Genomic DNA, 21,532 nt, shown 5'->3' with positions numbered 1-21,532 from the left:
AAAGAAACGACTCGGCTCTAAGAGCCGTTTCGTTCGCAACGACCCATCAGGTTTGCGCAACACCTGACTGTCGGCGCTTGTTGTCAATCATTGCGACGAGGCGTGCGGCGTCACGCTTTTTTTTCTGACTTGGCGCTCTGTTCGCGCCTCTGGACAGTAATGCGCCCCATAGCGCAAAATGGACTCACCCATTGATCGCATAGCGCGTGTTTTGCTTGTAGGTGGGGGCGGCCGTGATAGCATAACATTTTTCTTTTCACCGTGAGACATTTAACACCGCCTGTTAACTCTGTAGAATCTCCCCTGACCGTGACACAATGACAACAAATGAACTGAATACACTTGATACTACACCCGGAAATATTACACTACTCAATAAAAACATAGACAAATACACGTATATTGAGTATATTCATATTGTTGCATGTTATGTTAATCAAACAGTTGTATTATCATCCTTGTTGTTCTGTCTTTCCCCGAAGGCGTTGACTGTTTTGAGAAACGTGTGGCATCACGTGACGTCGCTGCGACGCCAGACAGCTCAGCTTATTACCTGACGGCGCACTGCAGTCAGTGTGGCGGAGCCTCACGACCAACGTCAAATTGTCCAAAATGGAAGCTGACGTCCGTTGATGGAGAAGCTTACAGGATGTTTATTTGCTGATGCTGTTGCAGTGTATCAACGCTCCTGAGGGGCGGAAGAGGAGCATCCAGCCAAGACTCCCGGTCACAACATTTCGCCTTATGTTATGTGTTTTGATTCCCCTCGCCATCATCGCCATCTCCAAAGCCGAGGCAGATGAGAGATTAAATAATCGATTTCAATCATAGAAGCATCCGGAGCCTGGAGAAGCAAGATGAAATTTCCAAGTGAGAATCCAAGGAAACCAGGGAACAGCCCTTCACCAGGTTAGACTTCAACGAGTCTTTTTGTTCAGGGGGAGCCTGCATAAAGTTGATTTTTTTAAAGTACATACCCATAAATGCCTATTTTAAAATGGCTTGATACAATCTGTTAACCCCGGAGAATTGTTCTAGTTCTCTACCGAACTCAGATGTGTTCACGCAAAATGCGGCGTGGACTGCAGCGCCTTCACTTTTGCGGTGTTATGGTTTAAAAACGTGTTGATAATTCAGTGGCGAGGACTTGCTGATGTGGCGCAGTGGAGGGATGTCCGCTGTTGCTGTTGTTCTATTAAACATCAACCACCGTGGGCGGATTCTCCTCAGATTTTATGTGTGGGTCACATCTGTGCGTTTAGACAAGCTTTTATACTATAATAATAGTCATATTTGTCACACATCACTTCAAAAAGATACCTGCTTTGAAATGTACGCGCACTGTTTGGTCGCTATATTTTTATATTATATTTTTCAAATCAGCAATCAGCACCTCAAGTCTTTATCTGCATGATGGCTTGAATATTTTATACATATTACGTATTTTAAACTGGGCAATGAAAAAATTTTATATATTTCAAACCAATCAATGACATTAGTCCTGTCAAGATATTTTAAAAATTGAGAGATAAATGAATTATGATCTGTGATTAATTGCTCAAATTAGAAAATACTTTGAGGCATTTTTATTTAAATTAAATTATTGTGGCAGATTAAAATATTGATATAAAAAAACAAAAAAATGACATTATACAGTCATTTCAACAGCTAATAGCCCGAGTTATTTACATTGCACTGCATTCGAGAGTAGTCCCTGCCTGCAACCTTTATTTTTTAAAAATTGTCAAACTATTTTGGCAATCTCAAAATAATTAGAAAATGCTAAAAAAAAAAAAATAAAAAAAAAAAAAATCAGAGCCGTAAAAAGGGCTGAAGTTAACAGGTCAAAAAACACTAACACTTTTCTGAGCACTATAAGTATTTAGAGGGGGCCTATTATGCTTCTTCCACTTTTCTGACATATAAATGTTGTTAGAATGTTGTATTATCGTGTTGAACTAAATGTTCAGATAATGAGGTTTGCCCATTTGGAAGTGAGCCCTGAAAGAGGTCTGGAGTGGCTCTGAACGCTGGGTTTCAGAGAGTTTTTTCTAACACCGGGGTGGCCAAGGTGAGACCATTACTCACATACAGTCATGGAAAAAAAACATCCTTGTTTCTTCAGTTATTTGTTCACTTTAATGCCTAATATAACTAAAATGTACATTTTTACAAATATAATGATGACAATATAAATAGCGTGCAAGAGTGTAATCCATGTTTTTCTTGATAATCACTTGAGTTCTTCAACTTGTGCATCAGTTATGGCATTGTACTGCAAAAATATTGCTTTTAGGCATTCCGTGTTCATTATATTCTTCAGGTAACACACTTGTAGTGGTACCGGCCATTACAATTGACAACAAATTGAAGAAACAAAGCTAGTCTAATAATAAAAAGTGTGGTGGTCATGGCCACATCTGGCTAGCATATAGCTCCGCCACTGCAGCGGCACGCTGTGTTGTTTTCTCCATCACACTACGTATGTACACAGTCCTACTGGGCAAACATTAACATCTAGAGATAGATTCATTCATTGATTCTTTTTCTACCGCTTATCCTCACAAGAGTCACGGGGGGTGCTGGAGCCTATCCCAGCTGTCTTCAGGTGAGAGGCAGGGTACCCCCTGGACTGGTTGCCAGCCAATCACAGTGCACATATAGACAAACAACCATTCACACTCACATTCATACCTATGGACAATTTGGAGTCTCCAATTAACCTAGCATGTTTTTTAGAATGTGGGAGGAAGCTGGAATACCCGGAGAACACCGGGTATTCCGGCCTGCACGCTAACAGCCCTTGCAGGCCAACAGATATTTCAATTAATTTATATCCTCTACCTACAGTACCCTTTATCTTGCCCTCTGAAGCTCTGAATTATGAGTTTCAAAGACCACTCTCATCTCTGTGGTTGTGCCTAATGCATGCCAGATCACCCCTCACGCATTAGGCAGCTAATAATTAACAACAGTGAAAAACGATTAATATGAAGTTGGCTGATAAAATCTGGATGTAGGATATATATTTCTTTACTTTTCATATTTTCTCAAACAGGATGAGGAGGAGATACCGTGAATATACCATCAAAGGTTCTCCTATTTGCTAAACTATTTGGATCAGCATGATGCTGTGGTTAATGTAACTGTCAGGAAGAGATGACGTGTCCCACGAGGTGGCGTATGAGGTGAATGACGCACATGGTGGCCTCTGATGCGCAGTCCAGTCAGGTGCATTTAAAGACACTGAGAGGTGATCATTTGATTCGTTAAGATTACATTACACTCAGCTGTGTTAAACTTTCTCTCCTCCCTCTCTTCCGCTTGCGCCGATGGGAGGGATGGAGGCGTGGATGTGCGCCGCTGCGCCAGATTGTGCTGCTGACAAAATGTACAAAGTGAGCTGGCCACACTCCGTGGGCGCGGCATAGGTGTGGCACAAGGCAGGAGCGCCGCACCTGCCCATAGTGACTACCCTGGTCTAGTAAAGAGTTCATGCTTCTTTTACTGATGTCCATGAGGTATTTATTGCTCTTGAGTGCATTCACACGCCTTTGCAGGGCATTGAAGCATCGTGAAACACAGATGGACACCGTGAAAATTGCAAAAAATTACATGCACAACTTGTATAAGTCAATCAATACAAGATATAATACAGTTTTAAAACAAAGTTATATTAACCGTGTTCGCCAGGTAGACCAATGGTAAAATGTACAGCAATGGAAAATACTTCTTTGCTCTCGCTCTCTCTCGACATTCTGCTCTTTCATGCTTCTCTTACCACACAGTACTTCCGGTTACCGCTAAGTATCCAGTTTATGTGTGTCACATGACTTACAATATACCAAAGGTCAAATAATTTTTTGTGCATGGAAAATATTGAACATTCAAATATAATATAACAAATAACGTATAACGGACACTCTGTGTGGAGTTTGCATGTTCTCCCCGTGCATGGGTGGATTTTCTCCGGGTATTCTGGTTTCCTCCCACATTCCAAAAACATGCATTTTAGGTTAATTGGCGACCACAAATTGTCCATAGGTATGAATGTGAGTGTGAAGGGTTGTGTGTCTGTACGTGCCCTGGGATTGGCTGGCCACCAGTCCAGGGTGTACCCCGCCTCTTGCCCGAAAGATAGCTGAGATATATATATATATATATATATATATATGTGTGTGTGTGTCTGTGTAAAACCTACTTTTGAAAAAACTAATAACTTTACTTCTATAATGTAAATTTCAATTTAGTTATAATACTACTTTCTTAACTTGTGATTGAAGGCAGATGTCATTCTGTAAGGACATCAGGGTAAGCATGAGAACAAGTAACACAACCAGGAAGTGTGAGCAAGGCGAGACCGTCTGAATTCACATGGCTGGTTTGTGGCTGGAGGAGGAGCCTCCGAATGTCAGGCCTTCGTAGACCAGGTAGCCTGCTGGCCTAGTAAGATGTAGACCCCGGATTCAGACAGGGCCGAGGTCATCTTTTGTGCGCGGAAGCCCATTTTTGCAGAGCTGCTGGAAATTCAAATTCCTCTTAGAGAGTAATAAACTATATCTATGTATGTATTGATGTGTACATGTATGCATTTATGTAGTTGAGTTAACATTGCCGCCAACAGTGGCTGCCTTTCGCGCAGCTCTGTTTGTTTATTCAAGCACATTTTTACGTGCCCTGACGTTCCCTATCTACCCATTGATATCCAAGTGTCAGCGGCTAAGATAAAAGTCAAGCAACTAGCGAGGAAGTGGTTATTGAAGCCTTTGGCATCTTCTATTATCATGGGAAACGGGAATTCACTACCAAGCAAGATCTACGAGCTGGCAAGAATGTCAAGACTTTCAAATTGTGCTTTACTGAAGTGGCCCAGAGGCTAACGTGAGAAGCTAGCTGACTTCAGTACAGGCTAGTGTCCAGGAACACAAGCCTGTGGAAAGCACTATAGTATGTGAACAAACTCTGGTGTCATCCATTTTTATGCTGATACCGGCCGATATTATCGGTGGCCTCATATTATCGGCCATCTTTAGTAACAATTTAACTTATCAGTGTCCTAACTGTGTTTATTTTGTGTAATAATCTGTGATTGGCTGGCCACCAGTCCAGGGTGTACCCTGCCTCTGAATGAATGAATGAATCTGAGATTCATTATAGGGAGCTTCTTACCTGCACGCATGCATGCAAATTACAAGCTAATCAATGTCTGAAGTTGGGAATAGTCTTTTCCATCACAATTGGTGAACTACCCATATTTTTGGAAACACAGGTAGCCCCACGCGTCCCTACTATAGATGCTGTGTCATGATTGTCTGCACTCAATAAACGCGGACCTACATTACCACTCTGAGTTCATACACAGTAAGTCAATGGTCTCCAGCCAGTAGCTAATGAGCTACCAGTAGCTGCTAATCACTTTACAAGTAACTCTCCAAAGGGTTTATTCATTTATTATCAATCCTATACCGACAAAATTAGAAAGTGGTGTTCGGCAGCACTGCGGAGGTCCTCAGAAACGCTTGTGAGTGTGACAAATCACAACGGAGTGGGCATGTCCAGAGGCGGGCCATGGGTGGAATAAATTAAAACAGACCATTTTGCAAAGCCAAAGAAATACCGCTGGAATAGGTGCAGCTTTTGGAAGATCTAGAAAGCTCTATGTGCAGGTTATTGTTACAAGGGCTGGTGCGTGCGCCAGGCGTTTTGGCCCCCGGAGCAGAGACGAAGGTGAAGATGGTAAAAAAGGGTATTTAATGGGAACAGAAGGCGCTCACAGGGGAGGAAAAAACACAGTACAACAAAAGACGCCGGTAACCAAAGGTCACCGGGGAACTAAAAGTACAACAGAAGGCACAAAGCAGAAAACAAGGAAAAACTAGGAAGCTCAACTACTCATGGGAAAAGAGTAGGCAGCAGGAAATAACAGCACTAAGAAGGTTAGGCAAAGGTGTGAGGAGTCGTGAGGCATGAACGATACAGGGTAAGCAGTAGGATACAGCAACAACCACCAAACAATCCCAAACAAAAGACAATGACACCACAACCGAAAGAGCACACACCTGAACTAAATAGGGAGTATGAAATTAGAGGCAGGTGCGTGAAATGAGCAGGGATCAGAAAACGGAAGGGAACAGGAAAGGAAGTGGTTACAAAATAAGGGCATGGAAACTGGAACAGAGGCATAGAAGGAAACTAAAAGAGCTGTCACAAGGGGGTGAAGCCCAATCGTGACAGTAATCGTGTCTAGCTGCTCTATAGGAGTCCACAACTCAATACAAAGGGTGGAAAAATTAACATAATAGGTCCCCTTTAACACTGAACTTGTTGCTTCTCCACTGCTTCAGATAATACGAATAAATAAAAGAGACCCAGCAATCACAGTGCTGTAAGTTGGCTCATCTAAATAGCATTGTTCATCACCATCAACAAAGTGTCAGATCAGCCTCTAACAGCTGTGGTTGCCAGCTGAGGTGCTTGATCACAACAACATAATTGGAAAAATCCTCCACCAAAACCTCAGTTGCTGATTGTGGTGGTCACTGTAGTCGATAGCTTCTATGATGGGTCATTGGAGGCAAAAATAAAAATGCATTGCTGATGATGCATGTAAGAACAAGAACAAGATATTTGACATTTTTGGGATGACTTTGTTCACCTGTCGGAATACTGCTGATCTTGAGTCGTCCTTGTCTTTCAGTGGCAGTTCAGACCAACCTGGTCCCACCCAAGAAGATGCAGCCTGGCATGCTTCAGTCGAGCCTCGTGCACGCCAGCGTTGCCACAATGCAGAATCCGATGGGCTGCTCCTTGCCCCGACTATCCCGGCCCAGCAGTGTGGTGGCCAGCATGGAGGCTGATGGCTCAGCTCCTTTTACCATGATGAAGTTGAAGACTGTGTTGGCAGTGTTTGTTGTGGTGGTGGTTTACCTGGTGGCAGGGGGGTTGATGTTCCGGGCTCTGGAGCAGCCATTTGAAAATAACCAAAAGATTACCATCACCGCAGAGAAAGCAGCGTTCCTGCACAAACACACATGTGTGTCCCCGGACGAGCTGGAGGCGCTCATCAAAGTAAGACCAAAGGTTGATGCTCACGAAAGCTGAGCTACATATTGATCTGACTTACAGTTATGCCTAATTGATGCAGACATGTTAGTAGTATTTGGTAATGGTAATGGTAATGGTAATGGTTTTATTTCATTTGAACATGCATCAGATTCCAATTGAGTGCATCCCATAATCAGTTCCCAGTTCCACATGTCCAAAAGGAGTAGGAAGAAGCAAAGCTTATTAAATCCTACCCCTCCATCTGATACTTTTACAATCACTAACTGTTACATTTGTTCACTTCCTGCTTTCCATAATACAGTTTAAGGTTTTTTTTGTTGTTGTTGTTTTTTGAATTTTTTAATTTTTTTGTCCCGTACCTCGTAGGAGGTGATCTGAGCATCCAATGCCATAATGGGTACCATAGTAAGTGTCAATATAGTGATATATATAGCACATCATGACTGGTTCAAGACTCTTCATCCTTGTATTTAGCAAACATCAACTGCTTGTATTGTTTCTTGAATTGGCTCATCGTTGTGCATTGTTTGATTTCCTTACTCAATCCATTCCATAGTTTGATTCCACATACTGAAATGCTATGGCTAGCATAACGTAGTCCTAGCATAGAAGTGTTTCAAATGTACTTCTTCCCTGAGATCATATTTCTCCTCTCTTGTAGAGAAGTATTGGATGACATTTTTAGCTAATTGCTTATTTTTAGCCTTATGCATTATTTTAGCTGTTTGAAGATGAACTATATCAGCAAGTTGAAGTATTTGTGATTTTAGAAATAAGGAGTTAGTATGTTCTCTGTAGGCGGCATTCTGAATTATCCTTACTGACCTTTTTGGCAGTACATTTAGCGAGTGGCTGCAGCAATATTTATGTAACAATTGTTGATTAAGCCTCGATGTTCAGGAAAAAAGGGACAAAACAAACCTGTTGCATGTAATTTGACCTGATTTCAGTTTCCTTTTTTTGGGCTTGGTTGTTTTTGGGGTGCAGTCACACCTTGAAGTGGACATCGATTGACTGCCATTGTGTTTGGGGTGGTCTCATTCTGATCTGATAGGTTCCTGTTGTGGTTGTGAGGGCAAGGTGAGGAGCGCTGAGTAGCGGAAAAGAGATGTGAAAATGGAGTACTAAGAGGTGATAATTAGAGGTGTAAGAAAATATTGTTTCAGCGATATATCGCGACACTTCGTTCCACGATACTGTATCGATATTTAAAAGTATGATATGGATATTTTTAGGCATTTATCATAGACTGTATATGGTATTTATTCAAGTGCAGACACGACAAAGGTTCATTTCTGATTTGAATTTAAACCTCCAATCTTTAGGTGGCAGCACTTACGTAGTCAATTAGGCAAGGACGTTGAAGGAGATTGACGAGTGAAACGTCCTCACACATAAACACAGTTCAACATGGCACAATGCCAGCACATAACAGTGGCCCCTGCGGCGTACAAGGCTGAAGTGTGGACACATTTTGGATTTCTACACAAAGTAGGGTGTGCAGAAATGGACAAAACCCATGCCGTTTGGAAAATGTGTCGTGCCCGAATAAAGTATTGGGGAAACACGACAAATCGTCCACTTAGCGAGACACCATGAGGACCTGCCACTATCAAGCAATGCCAAGGTCCTTTTGTATACTACAAAAGTAGTACTGTGATATTGCAGGTATTTTGTTTTTCAAATTTTGTTAAATAATGCTTATTTCAAGCATCCTAAAAGGACTTTTTACTGATGTTAGTTACTTTGTGCCACAAAAATACTCTTCTGATGGTGGATAAGTCAGGGACTGGATACTCTGCATTTTTTCAGAGCTAATATAATGTGAACAGTTGAGCAGGATCTTGAGACATAATTTAATTTATTTGTTTTTTATGGGTTTTTTTGCTGGATGTTAAAGCTTTATTTATCCAAATGCCAAAATTATCCAAATTTAAGTTTTTACAGAGGAAAGTTTTTGATACAGCATAACATAAGGTTCTAATCGAATAAAAATGTGTTTAGTAAGTGCATGTTGCTGGTGTAATTCAGTTTTTCCAGGAAATAATCTTTAGCTACAAGAAAAACAAAAAAATATCGCCTTGTTAACAGTATCGTGAGCCTAGTATCGTGATACGTATCGTATCGCCAGATTTTTGCCAATACACACCCCTAGTGATAATGCTGCCTTGCACGCCACTCTCAAGGAAGAGAAAGCAAAGGAAAATATCATTGAGCAAATGAAAAATACAATTAATGAGATGGATCAAAATGCATTATTATTATTATGCTTATGGGGCACCAAATTGCACCCGGGACGAAAGAATATGAAAGTCAGATGAAATGGATGTTGCTCCAACAAAGTCAGGAATTGGCAATTTCCTACAATGAAAGGAGGTGGATGTAGACATTGACATCACACCCGTCATTAAGGTCACCAACAGAAAATTCTACACCACACGACTGAAACAGGAAGAGAAGCTGAGAAAACATGAATGAGCATCTGACATGAACATTTTCGTACAAGACCTGAGAAGCAGTTGGAGCAAGTGGACATCAGATGGTTCAGTGTTCAATCATTCTGTTGCTCAGAAAAATGTTCTTGCAATTTTTTATGTGTTCAGCACTTTAGTGTATAGGGACCTGATGTTTTGACATGGGGCCAAATGACTCCAAGTCAAGTGAAGTTAAATATGTATTGATATCTTAAAGTCATGTGGTATCCAATCACCAGCATTGTTATCACTGACATAAACAGAGGGGGAGGAGGGGCTATTTGGCGTGTGAAGACGCAGAGAACGGAGATGAGCAATGAGTCGAGCTGAGTTTTCACTTCTAAAAGGTTCATTTCAGGGGACAAGCCATTTATTTAGGGGGGCGTTTATGCTATGAACTATGCTATGAATTGAAATAGACTGCTTAAAAAAATTACCAGAAACATTAGGTGTATTTGCACAAAGTATGGACATTGGATTAGTATCGCCTATGTCATCCTGTCTTGGATTGGAAAGTATATCAACAATTCACAGCATCCATCCATCATTTTTCTCCCTTGTCTCCCCAGCACTCTGTTGATGCTGTGAACGCTGGCGTCAATCCTGTTGGTGATACCTCTTATAATTCCAGCCACTGGGATTTGGGTAGTGCCTTTTTCTTTGCTGGAACAGTCATCACAACTATCGGTACATTCCCATGTTTGCAAAAAGACTTCTGTGTTTGTATGCAGTGGAACATGATTTATTGTTTATTTTTTTTTGTAGGGTACGGTAATATTGCCCCGAGCACTGAGGGAGGAAAGATATTCTGCATTTTATATGCAATATTTGGAATACCGCTGTTTGGATTCCTGTTGGCAGGGGTCGGAGACCAACTAGGTACCATATTTGTCAAAAGTATTGCCAAAGTGGAGAAGACGTTTCGGGTGAGTAACATAAATAGGTGTGATGGTTTAGAAATACGTATGTCATGTCAGTTTTATATTTTTAGCAGCAAATTACAACAGGAAATTATCTCCAGGCATTTTCCACATGGAGCAGGTCAAGAAACACGTTACTCTTTTGTTCAAAAAACTTCCTAACCCAACATTAACAGGCATTTGGAGACAGAGGTGGGCTGCACGGTGACCGGGTGGTTAGCGCACAGGCCTCGCAGCTAGGAGACCTGAGTTCAATTCCACCCTCAGCCATCTCTGCGTGGAGTTTGCACGTTCTCGTTGTGCATGCGTGGGTTTTCTCCGGGTACTCCGGTTTCCTCCCACATTCCAAAATCATGCTAGGTTAATTGGCCACTCCAAATTGTCCATAGGTATGAATGTGAGTGTGAATGGTTGTTTGTCTCTAACCTCCTGACCTCAATCACCAAGTGCTCGCTCATGTGGGGTTCAGTTGGTTTTGTTTCATGGACAATAATCCCCTGTTTAGTTAACCCCTGGGTTAATTGCTTCTAGACCCAACAGTGATAAGTGATACGTTTTTTGAAGTCGGATTCCTTACTTATAAATAGAATATTTTTTGCAGCCTTCTAAATAAATGTTTAAATATTATTTGAGCCTCCGAGACATGGAATAAGACCCCTATAGACACCTTTACTTACCTAATATATCAGACATAAAAAACAAGAAAAAAAACACAACATAGAAAACGAGGCATAACATAGACTCACACGTTTCCCTTGTTATTTTGCTATCAATAGTCATAGCATTATCTCATGAATGCAACATTACTGACACCTAGAGACCAGTTAGAATACCATGTAGTTTGAATGTGTTTTCTATAATAATAATAAATTAAATATGAATGCCTTATATTTGTATTTGTGTTCATTCAACCATTTTTATGCCTGAAAATGCTTAATTTAGGTCTAGAATACAGACGATGTGTTTAAATATGCAATAAAAACAATAGGCTGTACGTTATGAATAAATTTATTACGACCCCTGTGATAGAGTGACACTGTAGAATTTGATATATAACTATATAAATGTGGACAGAATTGTTGGTAGCCTTCTGTGAAAGAAAGAAAAACCCACAACGGTCAGTGAAATAACTGGAAATTGACAAAATAATAAAAAAAAATACTGTGATTTGCCAAAATGCATATTGACAAACTACAAAGCTTGGAAGTGTGGAGCTTTTTATCAAGTGACGTCAGCTCTACGTTTACAGACCAAAATGAAGCCTAGCCAAGAAGAAACACGCAGGAGACTTGTTTATGTTCTATGACTTCTGCTTTGCTGAATTGAACCACAAGTCAATGTCTGATTTTCATTTCTTAAGTTTTTGTACATATTTTTTATCATGATTTTTGTCACAATTATTTAATGATTTTTGTGTACTTTTCCGTCTTTTGTATATTGGTAACAACTGGGGGTGCTCCGATCGATCGGCCAACGATCAGTACCGGCCAATTTCTGTGAAAAAGCACAGTATTGTCATATTCCGATACTTCACTGATTAGCTCCGCCCCCATTGCAGCATCAAGCCAATAGTGACCATGTCGTTGTGAGAGTGATATAGTAAGTTTTGCATCCCCAAAACATGCCACAAAAAGTGTCTTGCCAGGATGGGGCATTGTGTGGCAGACACATGGCAGGATGTGATGACGTAGTATATCGAGGCTCGTGATGTGATCATCATTTGGGCTGTCCGGGATCTAATGGGCGCCACACTCAGGAGACGACAAAACCTGGCAAAAACGACTGGCAAAACCCATCGCCACACCGGCGAGTGACGCACCCACGTCCGGAGTGAACTGTACAAGTGTCCCACGGTTTGGATTGGCTAACATATGTAGACGGAATTTGGGGATATCAAAGTAGTTCAGAGGAGGAAAAGCAGCCAGTGTTGACAATTTGTTCTGGATGTGAATGCGTCGCCCAACCGACTCGTCCACAGTGCTGCCTCTCAAGTGTGGCGGCCATTAGGTGGAAAGCCCGAAAAGTGGTTGGATTCGTCGGACAGGCAGTTCGGTCTGGAACGCATTCAAGCTGATCTTGCATCCTGAAAGAGTGATTCTGTGTGATGTTGAAAAAGTAAGTTCATTCATTCATTTTCTACCGCTTATCCTCACAAGAGTCACAGGGGGTGCTGAAGCCTATCCCAGCTGTCTTCGGGCGAGAGGCGGGGTACACCCTGGACTGGTGGCCAGCCAATCACAGGGCACATATAGACAAACAACCATTCACACTCACATTCATACCTATGGACAATTTGGAGTCACCTAGCATGTTTTTGGAATGTGGGGAAAAAAAACACGCATGCACAGGGAGAACATGCAAACTCCACACAGAGATGGCCAAGGGTGGAATTGAACTCGGGTCTCCTAGCTGCGAGGCCTGCGTCTGACCACTCGACCACTGTGCAGCCTGAAAAGTAAGTTTTTGTCTAAATTTCATGGTTCCCCAATCATATCGTCCATTTTCAATTCATAAAAGTAGTCCTCACAAGAAAAAAACCTTGATGATCCCTCCTATAGTCAATTGTACATTTAAACATTTACACTTCATCTAGTATGTGATCAGTATCGACATCGGACGATTTCACTCAGCATAAAACCTTGATCGGAGCATCCCTAGTAACAACCATTCCCAATATGTCCCTGTGAGGACAGTGGTGGCATTGAGTTAAGCATTTTCACTAATTCACATAATCAACAGTCACATTGTCGGATAGTAAAATAATTAATTATTATTAATGAATAAAAATAATATATAATAACCCTACTGAAAACACAATCATCTTTGTTTTGTGTGTGTGTGGTTTCTACCAATAGAATAAACCCAACCAGATCAGTCAGACAAAAATCAGAGTGGCCTCGACTCTCCTCTTCATCCTGGCTGGTTGCATCCTGTTTGTGACCATCCCAGCCGTAATCTTCAAACACATCGAAGGTTGGACAGCTTTGGAATCAACATATTTTGTCGTGATCACCCTGACAACTGTTGGAATAGGAGACTATGTGGCAGGTGAAGGATCTTTATCTTCTATCCAAAAGAAATAAAACACGACAAGAGAGCACATGCTACTGTGCAATTACCTCTCAGGACTAATAAATACAGCATGCATCGTTTTTATAATCTTGTTATGTCATAACAAAGTAAACGTTTTTTTTTTTTAATTTGGGCTTTTGAAAAATAAAACGTTAACAATAGTAACTAAGTTACTTAATAAATTGCATGAATTACGTTGAAAGACGTCAGACACAAGGCGTCTGATGTCACACACAGTGGAGAAGTCTTAATACGAAGCACAGTGGAGCATCCTCACACAGTCCCACAGAGCCTGACACTGTTTTATAACACACACTGCAACACAATTCCAACACTGCTGTATGTACTGTATCTCCAAGCCACGTCTTCCTTTCCTTCTCATTCTCATTGCAAGAACGTGAGATGCATTCAGGTACACCCTGAACATCACAAAAACGTCTTAATAATGTGTGTGTGGAAATAAACAGGAAGATGAAGAATTTGATGGTGGCAATGAGTTAAGGATTTAAGTACTGCTACATGCACACGGCTGCTATTAGTGGTTGCTATCGAAGCTTCACTGTGCAGAAGGGGACATCCTATCGGGATCAGCATCGGGAAATACACTTTTAATAGCGTAGAAAGCAGCAGTGGTGTTCAAGATCTTGCTGTAAATGGTCGTGTGTGGTAAGTGGTCGAATCGATCCCAATATTGGTATTGATATTGATCGATACCAAGGTATAAAGGTATACTTAGGCTTCAGTTGGTTCCGACTGCAGAGGTTTCATTCAACGTGCAACCTGGCTGTGTGTCTCTGCTGTCTGCTGTCACCATAAGGCACATCGGATTATAAGGCGCAGTCTCAATTCCGGGGTTTATTTCTGTACTCATGATAAAACATGTGGTCTACCAAAAAGAAAAAAAGGCAACAGAAGCAAAACAGTTAGTTGGACTTTATTATATTATTTATCAATTTAATCATCATATTTTTGATTAATCTTCTCCCACAAATCCACAAGTCCTCATTTTTTGTATATGAACAGCTGGGCAATTTCAAACATGCCTGGTTCCCTCCCATCATTGTCTCATCAGGGTCAGTCTCGTGGTCAAGTGGCTGTTCATCTCGGTAGTCCTCCTGGCAGCGCCACCATCATTGCGTCAATATCGCCTTGAAATATGTCGAGTTTCCTATCATTGTCAAAGTCTGTCATTGTTAGGTCGTCCATGGGTGCCGGGTGCAACACCACTTTGACTTTCTTTTGGCTACCCTCCTAGAATGCTAGCAAGCTTCAATTGGCTTTCGAAGCATTGTTGCTGGCCCCCCCGGAGGGGTGGCGGACGTTAGGATACGCGCTGTGCGTATTACATGTGGTTTTTCCGATTGGTTTATCGCTGTCATCTTCGTTTATGACCATGTGTCAGCAGGAAATGGTCTACACTCACTCAAGATTTTGGAACACACGTAAGGAACCACATTAAAACGCGCATCATCCATTTTTTTATAAAAGTGCGCCTTAAAGTCTCGAAAATACGGTAAATGCATTCTTGAGCAACAAAATGTGGATTTTCTGTGTTACAATTGCCTTTTTTTCATGTTGTTTTTTATGCGCCTTTTTTATCCCCCTCTCAGGCGGAAATCGGAGGATTGCTTACCGCAAATGGTACAGACCACTCGTATGGTTCTGGATCCTGGGTGGTCTGGCGTATTTTGCTGCCGTGCTTAATATGATTGGCGATTGGTTAAGGGTGCTTTCCAAAAAGACCAAAGAAGAGGTACGTTTATAACATACATGTACTGTTTGTTTACATCTGAACTGTTATTGTGAAATACTCTTAAAATCTATAATCATTTTGCAATTCTAGGAACAATGTCTGTGAACAATCAAAAGGATGGGCAAGAAGTTGCAAACTTCTTGACTACACATAAATCAGAAATGTTCATGACAATTAGAACATACCCATTTCTTGATGATTTGATACTGGTTGGACCCCAAAGCAGAGACGGAGCAGACAGGTTCTGTATAGAAGACTTTTACTAGAGACAAAAGGAGCAGAGTATTATTGCACAGAACAAAATGCAAAAAAGTACTTGAACCACAAAGAAACAAAATATTAGTTTTTGTTATACAAAAAGCATGAAAAAAACCTGACCACTGCAGCAAAAATTTGGGGAGGCTGCCATAGCAAATATGGCACTAAAGGGAGGCAGTTAAGTAATCCACTAAGACACCAAGCAAACAAAGACGAAAATAAATACCAAATAATTACCGACTGATAATTTGTGCCGTTCAGGCTGCTTGTATTGTTTCTTGAATTGGCTCATCATTGTGCATTGTTTGATTTCCTTTCTAAATCCAATCCATAGTTTGATTCCACATACTGAAATGCTATGGATTTTTAACCTTGTCCTAGCATAGAAGTGTTTTTAGGTAATTGGTTATTTTTAGTCTTATGTATTATTTTAGCTGTTCTTACAACCAGGAGATAAAGAAATTCTATTTTGCAATATACACTCTGTGATTGGCCAGTCACACACAGAGACTGCTTCTCCCTGGACCAGGGGTCGGCAACCCAAAATTTTGAAAGAGCCAAATTGGACCAAAAAATACAAAAAACAAATATGTCTGGAGCCGCAAAAAATGTGAAGTCTTATATAAGCCTTACAATGAAGGTAACACATGCTGTATGTATCTATATTAGGTATAGATATTAGCCTACTATCAAAATGACTAAGTTGGGGACAAATACATAAATAGCCTTCATGATTAAATGTTTATTTTCCCTGCAACGTATCCTGTAGGAAATGACTCTGTTGTACGATGCTGCCTCAAGTTTAACTTCATTACAATATTAATGCAAACATGCAATAGGGAAATTATCTGTCAACCTTGATCACTGTAGTAAAAAAAACCCCACAGCATTCAGTACTTGAGGCAAAGTTTTCCAATTAAGTGGCTTCATATCACCAGTCAAATTAGACGAGAGCAGACGGGAAAAAAAACACCAGCATTGACACAAAAGCCGTATACAGCTCTCTTGGGAACCGTGCGGTGTACTAAACAAGTTTCAAATTACAACTTGCATACTGCAGTATATTGAGAGGGGTGTAGTATTTGACCAAAGCCATACAGGCAGAGTTTGATGCAGCCAGTGTGCAAATGTACCTAATGTTATGGCCAGTCCATGCAGCAGTCACTGTCAATGAAAATGAACATTCTCATATTGTAAGTAGTATGACTGTTTTATGATGACTTCATGGAATAAGACAAAATAAATTTCGAGGAAAATAGCGCTCATGCTACCCCTGATGCATAAGTGACTGATAATGACTGATGCATAAGTGACTGATAATGACTGATGCATAAGTGACTGATAATGACTGATGCATAAGTGACTGATAATGACTGATGCATAAGTGACTGATAATGACTGATGCATAAGTGACTGATAATGACTGATGCATAAGTGACTGATAATGACTGATGCATAAGTGACTGATAATGACTGATGCATAAGTGACTGATGCAACACAAGCTTGCCTACAAGCCCTCGTATAGAAGTTTTCCCAAGTAACTTTACATATAATCTAGGGCTGTCAATTGATTAAAATATTTTATCTTGATTAATCACATTTTTTTATCCATAGTTGACAGAGAATTAATCACATCTAATTGCAGATAGAAATAAGTCTTGATCTGTAATCAGTTTCAACGATTCCATACAACAATAATTAGTTTTTTGTTTTTTTTTATCCTGTCCAGGCTTTGAGGCAGATAGTATTATTGATCTAAATGCGCTTACAGCTTTGGCTTACTCGTGAGCTTGTTCAATAGCCATAAAAGCTTGTTGTTTCCGTAACGTCTGGTGTTTGTGTGTCACACCGAACATTTAAATAACATCACTTGTTTACCAGCGTAGCCTACTACATTCACAGTTTGAATGCATCCTCTGAATGCCTTATGTTTGTATTCATTTAGCCATGTTTATGTTTGAAAATGATTAATTTAGACAAAACATTAAATCATGAAATGATGATCATTTCTTGTGGTTGTTTTCCTACATAGATCATGACGGTGCATGGAAATCTGGATTGTCAAGAGACTTCTAGGCACTTTGCCTTTTAGAAGTTGTGCACCACAATGAAACATTATTGAATAGACACATTTGTGTACTAGTAAAGTGTTTTGAATCCAGACAAAAATGCTCAATGGTCAAACAATAATTTGTGAAGCAAAGGTGAGAAAAATCCACAGAGAAATGGAAGCGCTAGATTTTGTAGCTTGTGCAAAATCAGCACTTGGTATTGGATCTAATCGGTGGTGTTTCATTGTGACCACTTCAAATTGTCACAGCAATGTGATTCACTCACCTGTGCCATCATTTGATTTGCTGCCGCTAATAAAATACTTGTTTAGGAGGCACTGCTTCATCACTTTTTGCTGTTTTCCTTCTCAAGTTGTTGAAGAATTAGACCATGTTGGCAGGGACGCCATGATAGATGTTTTCCTAGTCAAACCATCGCTGATTGGTTGATCGCCAACAAGAACGGGTGTGGGTAAAACGCAGACTGTGGACTGCGGACCGCGGTCTAAATAAACGATTCTGATTGGTCGATTGGTCGAAGGATTGGTTTGCAAATTACCACCGGAATTACGCAGTCCGTGTTTTACCAACACCCAACAAGAACCGCTTTTAAAAAAACTCTTGGCAGTATGGCATGCCAAAGTGCACTTGCCCCACGGGAATATCACTGATTGGATTTACTTGCCCCAATTATGTTTTAACTTGCCCCGGGCCATCGGTACATCGTTATTGTTGAGCCCTGGGTCTATAATACCAGCACATCAGATCAATTTTATCGACTTCTACAGCAGGTGGTCCACGGTCACCAGATCAACAACACATGCATATTCTCAATAGTACAATTGAATAATCAATAGTAATTATATAATCATTAAACCAAACAATCTGTAAACTATTACATTGGGATCAAATGAGTATTTTCTTGATGTTATAGCAATGTTAGTGTTTGACGGTTTAAGGTCTTGTATTAGGTCTTAAAAATTGCTGATTGAATTGAGATATGGTTTATATGCATTTGTGTATTTTGCCAAGGTTGGAGAAATCAAAGCCCACGCAGCAGAGTGGAAAGCGAATGTGCGAGCAGAGCTGAGAGAAACACGGCGGCGTATGAGTGTTGAGGTCAGCGATAAACTGCAGCGAGCCGCCACCATCCGCAGTATGGAAAGACGCCAGCTGGGCCTGGATCAGCGTGCCGTGTCTCTGGATGTGCTTTCTCCAGAACGCCGCGCCATCTTCAATAGCCTGGACTCGAACAACTACCAGACCTCCTCCCAGGAAAGTCTGGAGACAAAGTTGAACAATCTTCGCTTGAGGGGGGCGGAGCAGTGTGACCGTCAGTCCAACCATGAAACCACACCCGAGGACAACATTTCCAACCGCTTGGGTTCTGTCACCAAACTGGCAAAACGGAACAGGAATCGGGACCTCATGAAAAACATCCCAGAGGACGCTCGCCGTCCTCGCAGTGAAGCCTACGGGTGGAGCACACCCCCCTTTGACTGCAGCACAGCAGTAATGGACGATGGGAAGAGGAAGGACGAGGAACAAGAAGAGAATGAAGACAAAGAGTGCAACACCAGCTTATCGGAATTTTCATTGTTTGTGGACGTTCTTAAAGTGCAAGCTTGCAAGTCACATAACGGGATACTTCTTGAGCAGAACAAGGAGAACAAGAACGAGAAAACACTCGAAGTGGAAGAGGTGCACATCGAGATGTCTAACGTCTAAACGTTCTAAATGTTTGAAATCTCACCATTTGTGCCTTCGGTGTTTGCTTTCGTCTGAGGCGGTTTATACTTTATGTTGGGGGTGTCTGAGGTTTTTCAAAGTGAGGGCCACACGGTGAAAAATGAAAGGGTGCAACTTTGGAATACCGGAATTTCTCGTGTTTAAGTCGCATCCACAAAATTCAGCAAGAAAAATAAAATTGTACATATATAAACTGCCGCATCATCAAAAGACGCATGAGTCCATGAGGACCAGGTAGGTCCTGATTTGACAGGTGCCAATCAACCCGTGTCAATTTCAGACTTAAAATTTGTTTCTTTGTTTCGGCTTATTGCTGATTATGTACCGATTTAAGCATCCTCCGCATTTTTGGTTAAACTCTTATTGCTTCCTGTTTATGCCCCGCCCATTCTGAATAACCATACAGGTAATTTCGATGGGTGAACACATACAGGTGGTGGTGTACTCACTCATCCCTAATCATTGCACAGCGCTTAACACTCAAAAAGTTTACGTTGCTATATACAATATAATACTAATAATACCACAAATATAAAACAACAAAATAGAATTTTACAAGAATTAATATGAAGAGCAAAATTATGAAGAGAAGACAGTCATTCTCTAACACGTAAACGTTTTTTTTTAAATGAGAATTATTGCAGGGGGAAAAATGTAAAGACGAAAAGCAATGAAAGGAAAGAAAGAAAATAAGAAACAAATAACTAATTTGTAATTTTTTTGAAATTTAGGTTTGAGAAAGAAAATCTGGCTGTATGACAATAAATAAAAAAAAATTGGGAATAAATTTAAAATTAATTACAATTTAAAAAGTACATTTAAAAAGTTGAAACATTTTTATTTAAAAACAGCAGAAATGGGAAAAAATGAGCAAAGAATGAAGTTGATACTAATTATAAGCTTTTTGACCTATATCACAAAACTGAGATGCAATTTTTTCTCCAAATACTGCATATATAACTAACAATATACCATATCAAGAATTAATTAAAAAAAAAAGAAAAGCGAAGAAAGAAAAGAAAGTCATTCTCTTTTTTTTTAAAATGAGAATTATTGCAGGGAAAAAATGTAAAGACAAAAAGTAATGAAAGGAAAAAAAAAGAAAACTAAAAGTATTTTGGCGTCATAAGAAACAAATCACTAATTTGTAATTTTTCTTAATTAGGTTTGCGAAAGAAAATGTGGATGTATGACAATCTAAAAATTTTAGGAATAAAGTTAAATTTAAAATTAAAAGTTAATTAAAATTTTAAAAGTACATTTAAAATTTAAAGTTACAAACTTGTTACGAAAGTTGAAATATTATTTTAAAAACAGCAGAAATGGGAAAAAATGAGCAAAGTTGATACTAATTATAAGTTTTTTCACCTATATCACAAAACTGAGATGCAATTTTTTTCTCCAAATACTGCACATATGACTAACGATATACCATATCAACATGTGTTTTAAAAAATATCAATGTGTCTTTTACATCCTTTCGTTTTCACTATGTGGTCGTTGCTAGAAAAGGTTTGGACACCCTTGATTGAAGTTGTAATTTGTTCCAGGTGGTATCTTATTAGATAATATCAAAAAGTGAAATGACTCAATGATTTGAATGCTTTTTAATACATCACAGCATACCTTAACAGCCCTTAAGACATACTGTATCATGCATGCCCACTGGTGAATTACAACATCATAGGTGTGACAATACGTCCATGATTTCATCCTGCAGAAAAACTATTCTTAAATCAATAATAATATAGTGCTAACCCAATTTAGCTTCCTTTTTCATGTCCTGACAAACGTGAGGACTTGGACCAGAATCTTGAATTTGGTGTTCACTTTTTCATGACACCAAAAAAAAAGTTTGAAAGAAAACAACAAAATGAAAGTACTCACTTAACAAAACGTTTTTGTCATACTGCTGCCATTGACAAATAAACAACTATGAAATACCAGTAAAATGTAGTGGTGATTTTGACACCCCCCAGAAAGTTTTTTGGAACCGACGCCGTCTTGACTGTGGCGTCACGACTAGAACACGTTCCAGGAACAAGATTCAAACACATGCAGCCAGGAACCCACAAGTGACATACAACAATATCACAATAACGTTCACTGGTGTTGTGTTGTGATAATTATTATATAAGAAACACACAAGTATGAACCCCATACTTTTACTCGAAGATTCCTGAACTAAA

The 21,532-nt window shown here is 40.1% G+C and overlaps 1 protein-coding gene across 2 annotated transcripts; it reads left to right on the top strand.

Moving 5' to 3' along the window:
• Positions 1 to 524: 524 nt before the first annotated feature.
• On the top strand, positions 525 to 20,164 carry kcnk10a (potassium channel, subfamily K, member 10a). 2 transcript variants are annotated; one of them, XM_058086192.2, is made up of 7 exons: positions 525 to 909; positions 6,698 to 7,068; positions 10,109 to 10,226; positions 10,305 to 10,465; positions 13,315 to 13,432; positions 15,142 to 15,284; positions 18,627 to 20,164. In XM_058086192.2, exons 1-7 carry the CDS (start codon positions 858 to 860, stop codon positions 19,320 to 19,322), a joined length of 1,659 nt encoding a protein of 552 aa, XP_057942175.2. In that variant the 5' UTR covers positions 525 to 857; the 3' UTR covers positions 19,323 to 20,164. The 2 variants fall into 2 exon arrangements, with proteins under 2 accessions (XP_057942175.2, XP_057942166.2); XM_058086183.2 differs by having other exon boundaries at positions 526 to 909; positions 13,315 to 13,507.
• Positions 20,165 to 21,532: the final 1,368 nt, after the last annotated feature.

The sequence above is a fragment of the Doryrhamphus excisus genome, linkage group LG11 (genome assembly GCF_037039965.1).
Source record: "Doryrhamphus excisus strain RoL-2023G ecotype Guam linkage group LG11, RoL_Dexc_Guam_v1.1, whole genome shotgun sequence".
NCBI lineage: Eukaryota > Metazoa > Chordata > Actinopteri > Syngnathiformes > Syngnathidae > Doryrhamphus > Doryrhamphus excisus.
The sequence above is the reverse complement of the archived record's forward strand: the minus strand, read 5'-3'. Positions and strand labels throughout refer to the sequence as shown.

Bases quoted from the DNA above. Each gene is read 5' to 3' on its own strand.
- kcnk10a (XM_058086183.2), top strand. From the start codon at position 858: ATGAAATTTCCAAGTGAGAATCCAAGGAAACCAGGGAACAGCCCTTCA. The intron at 7,069-10,108 runs GTAAGACCAAAG...TTGTCTCCCCAG, and splicing joins AGCTGGAGGCGCTCATCAAA to CACTCTGTTGATGCTGTGAA. The intron at 13,508-15,141 runs GTGAAGGATCTT...TCCCCCTCTCAG, and splicing joins AATAGGAGACTATGTGGCAG to GCGGAAATCGGAGGATTGCT.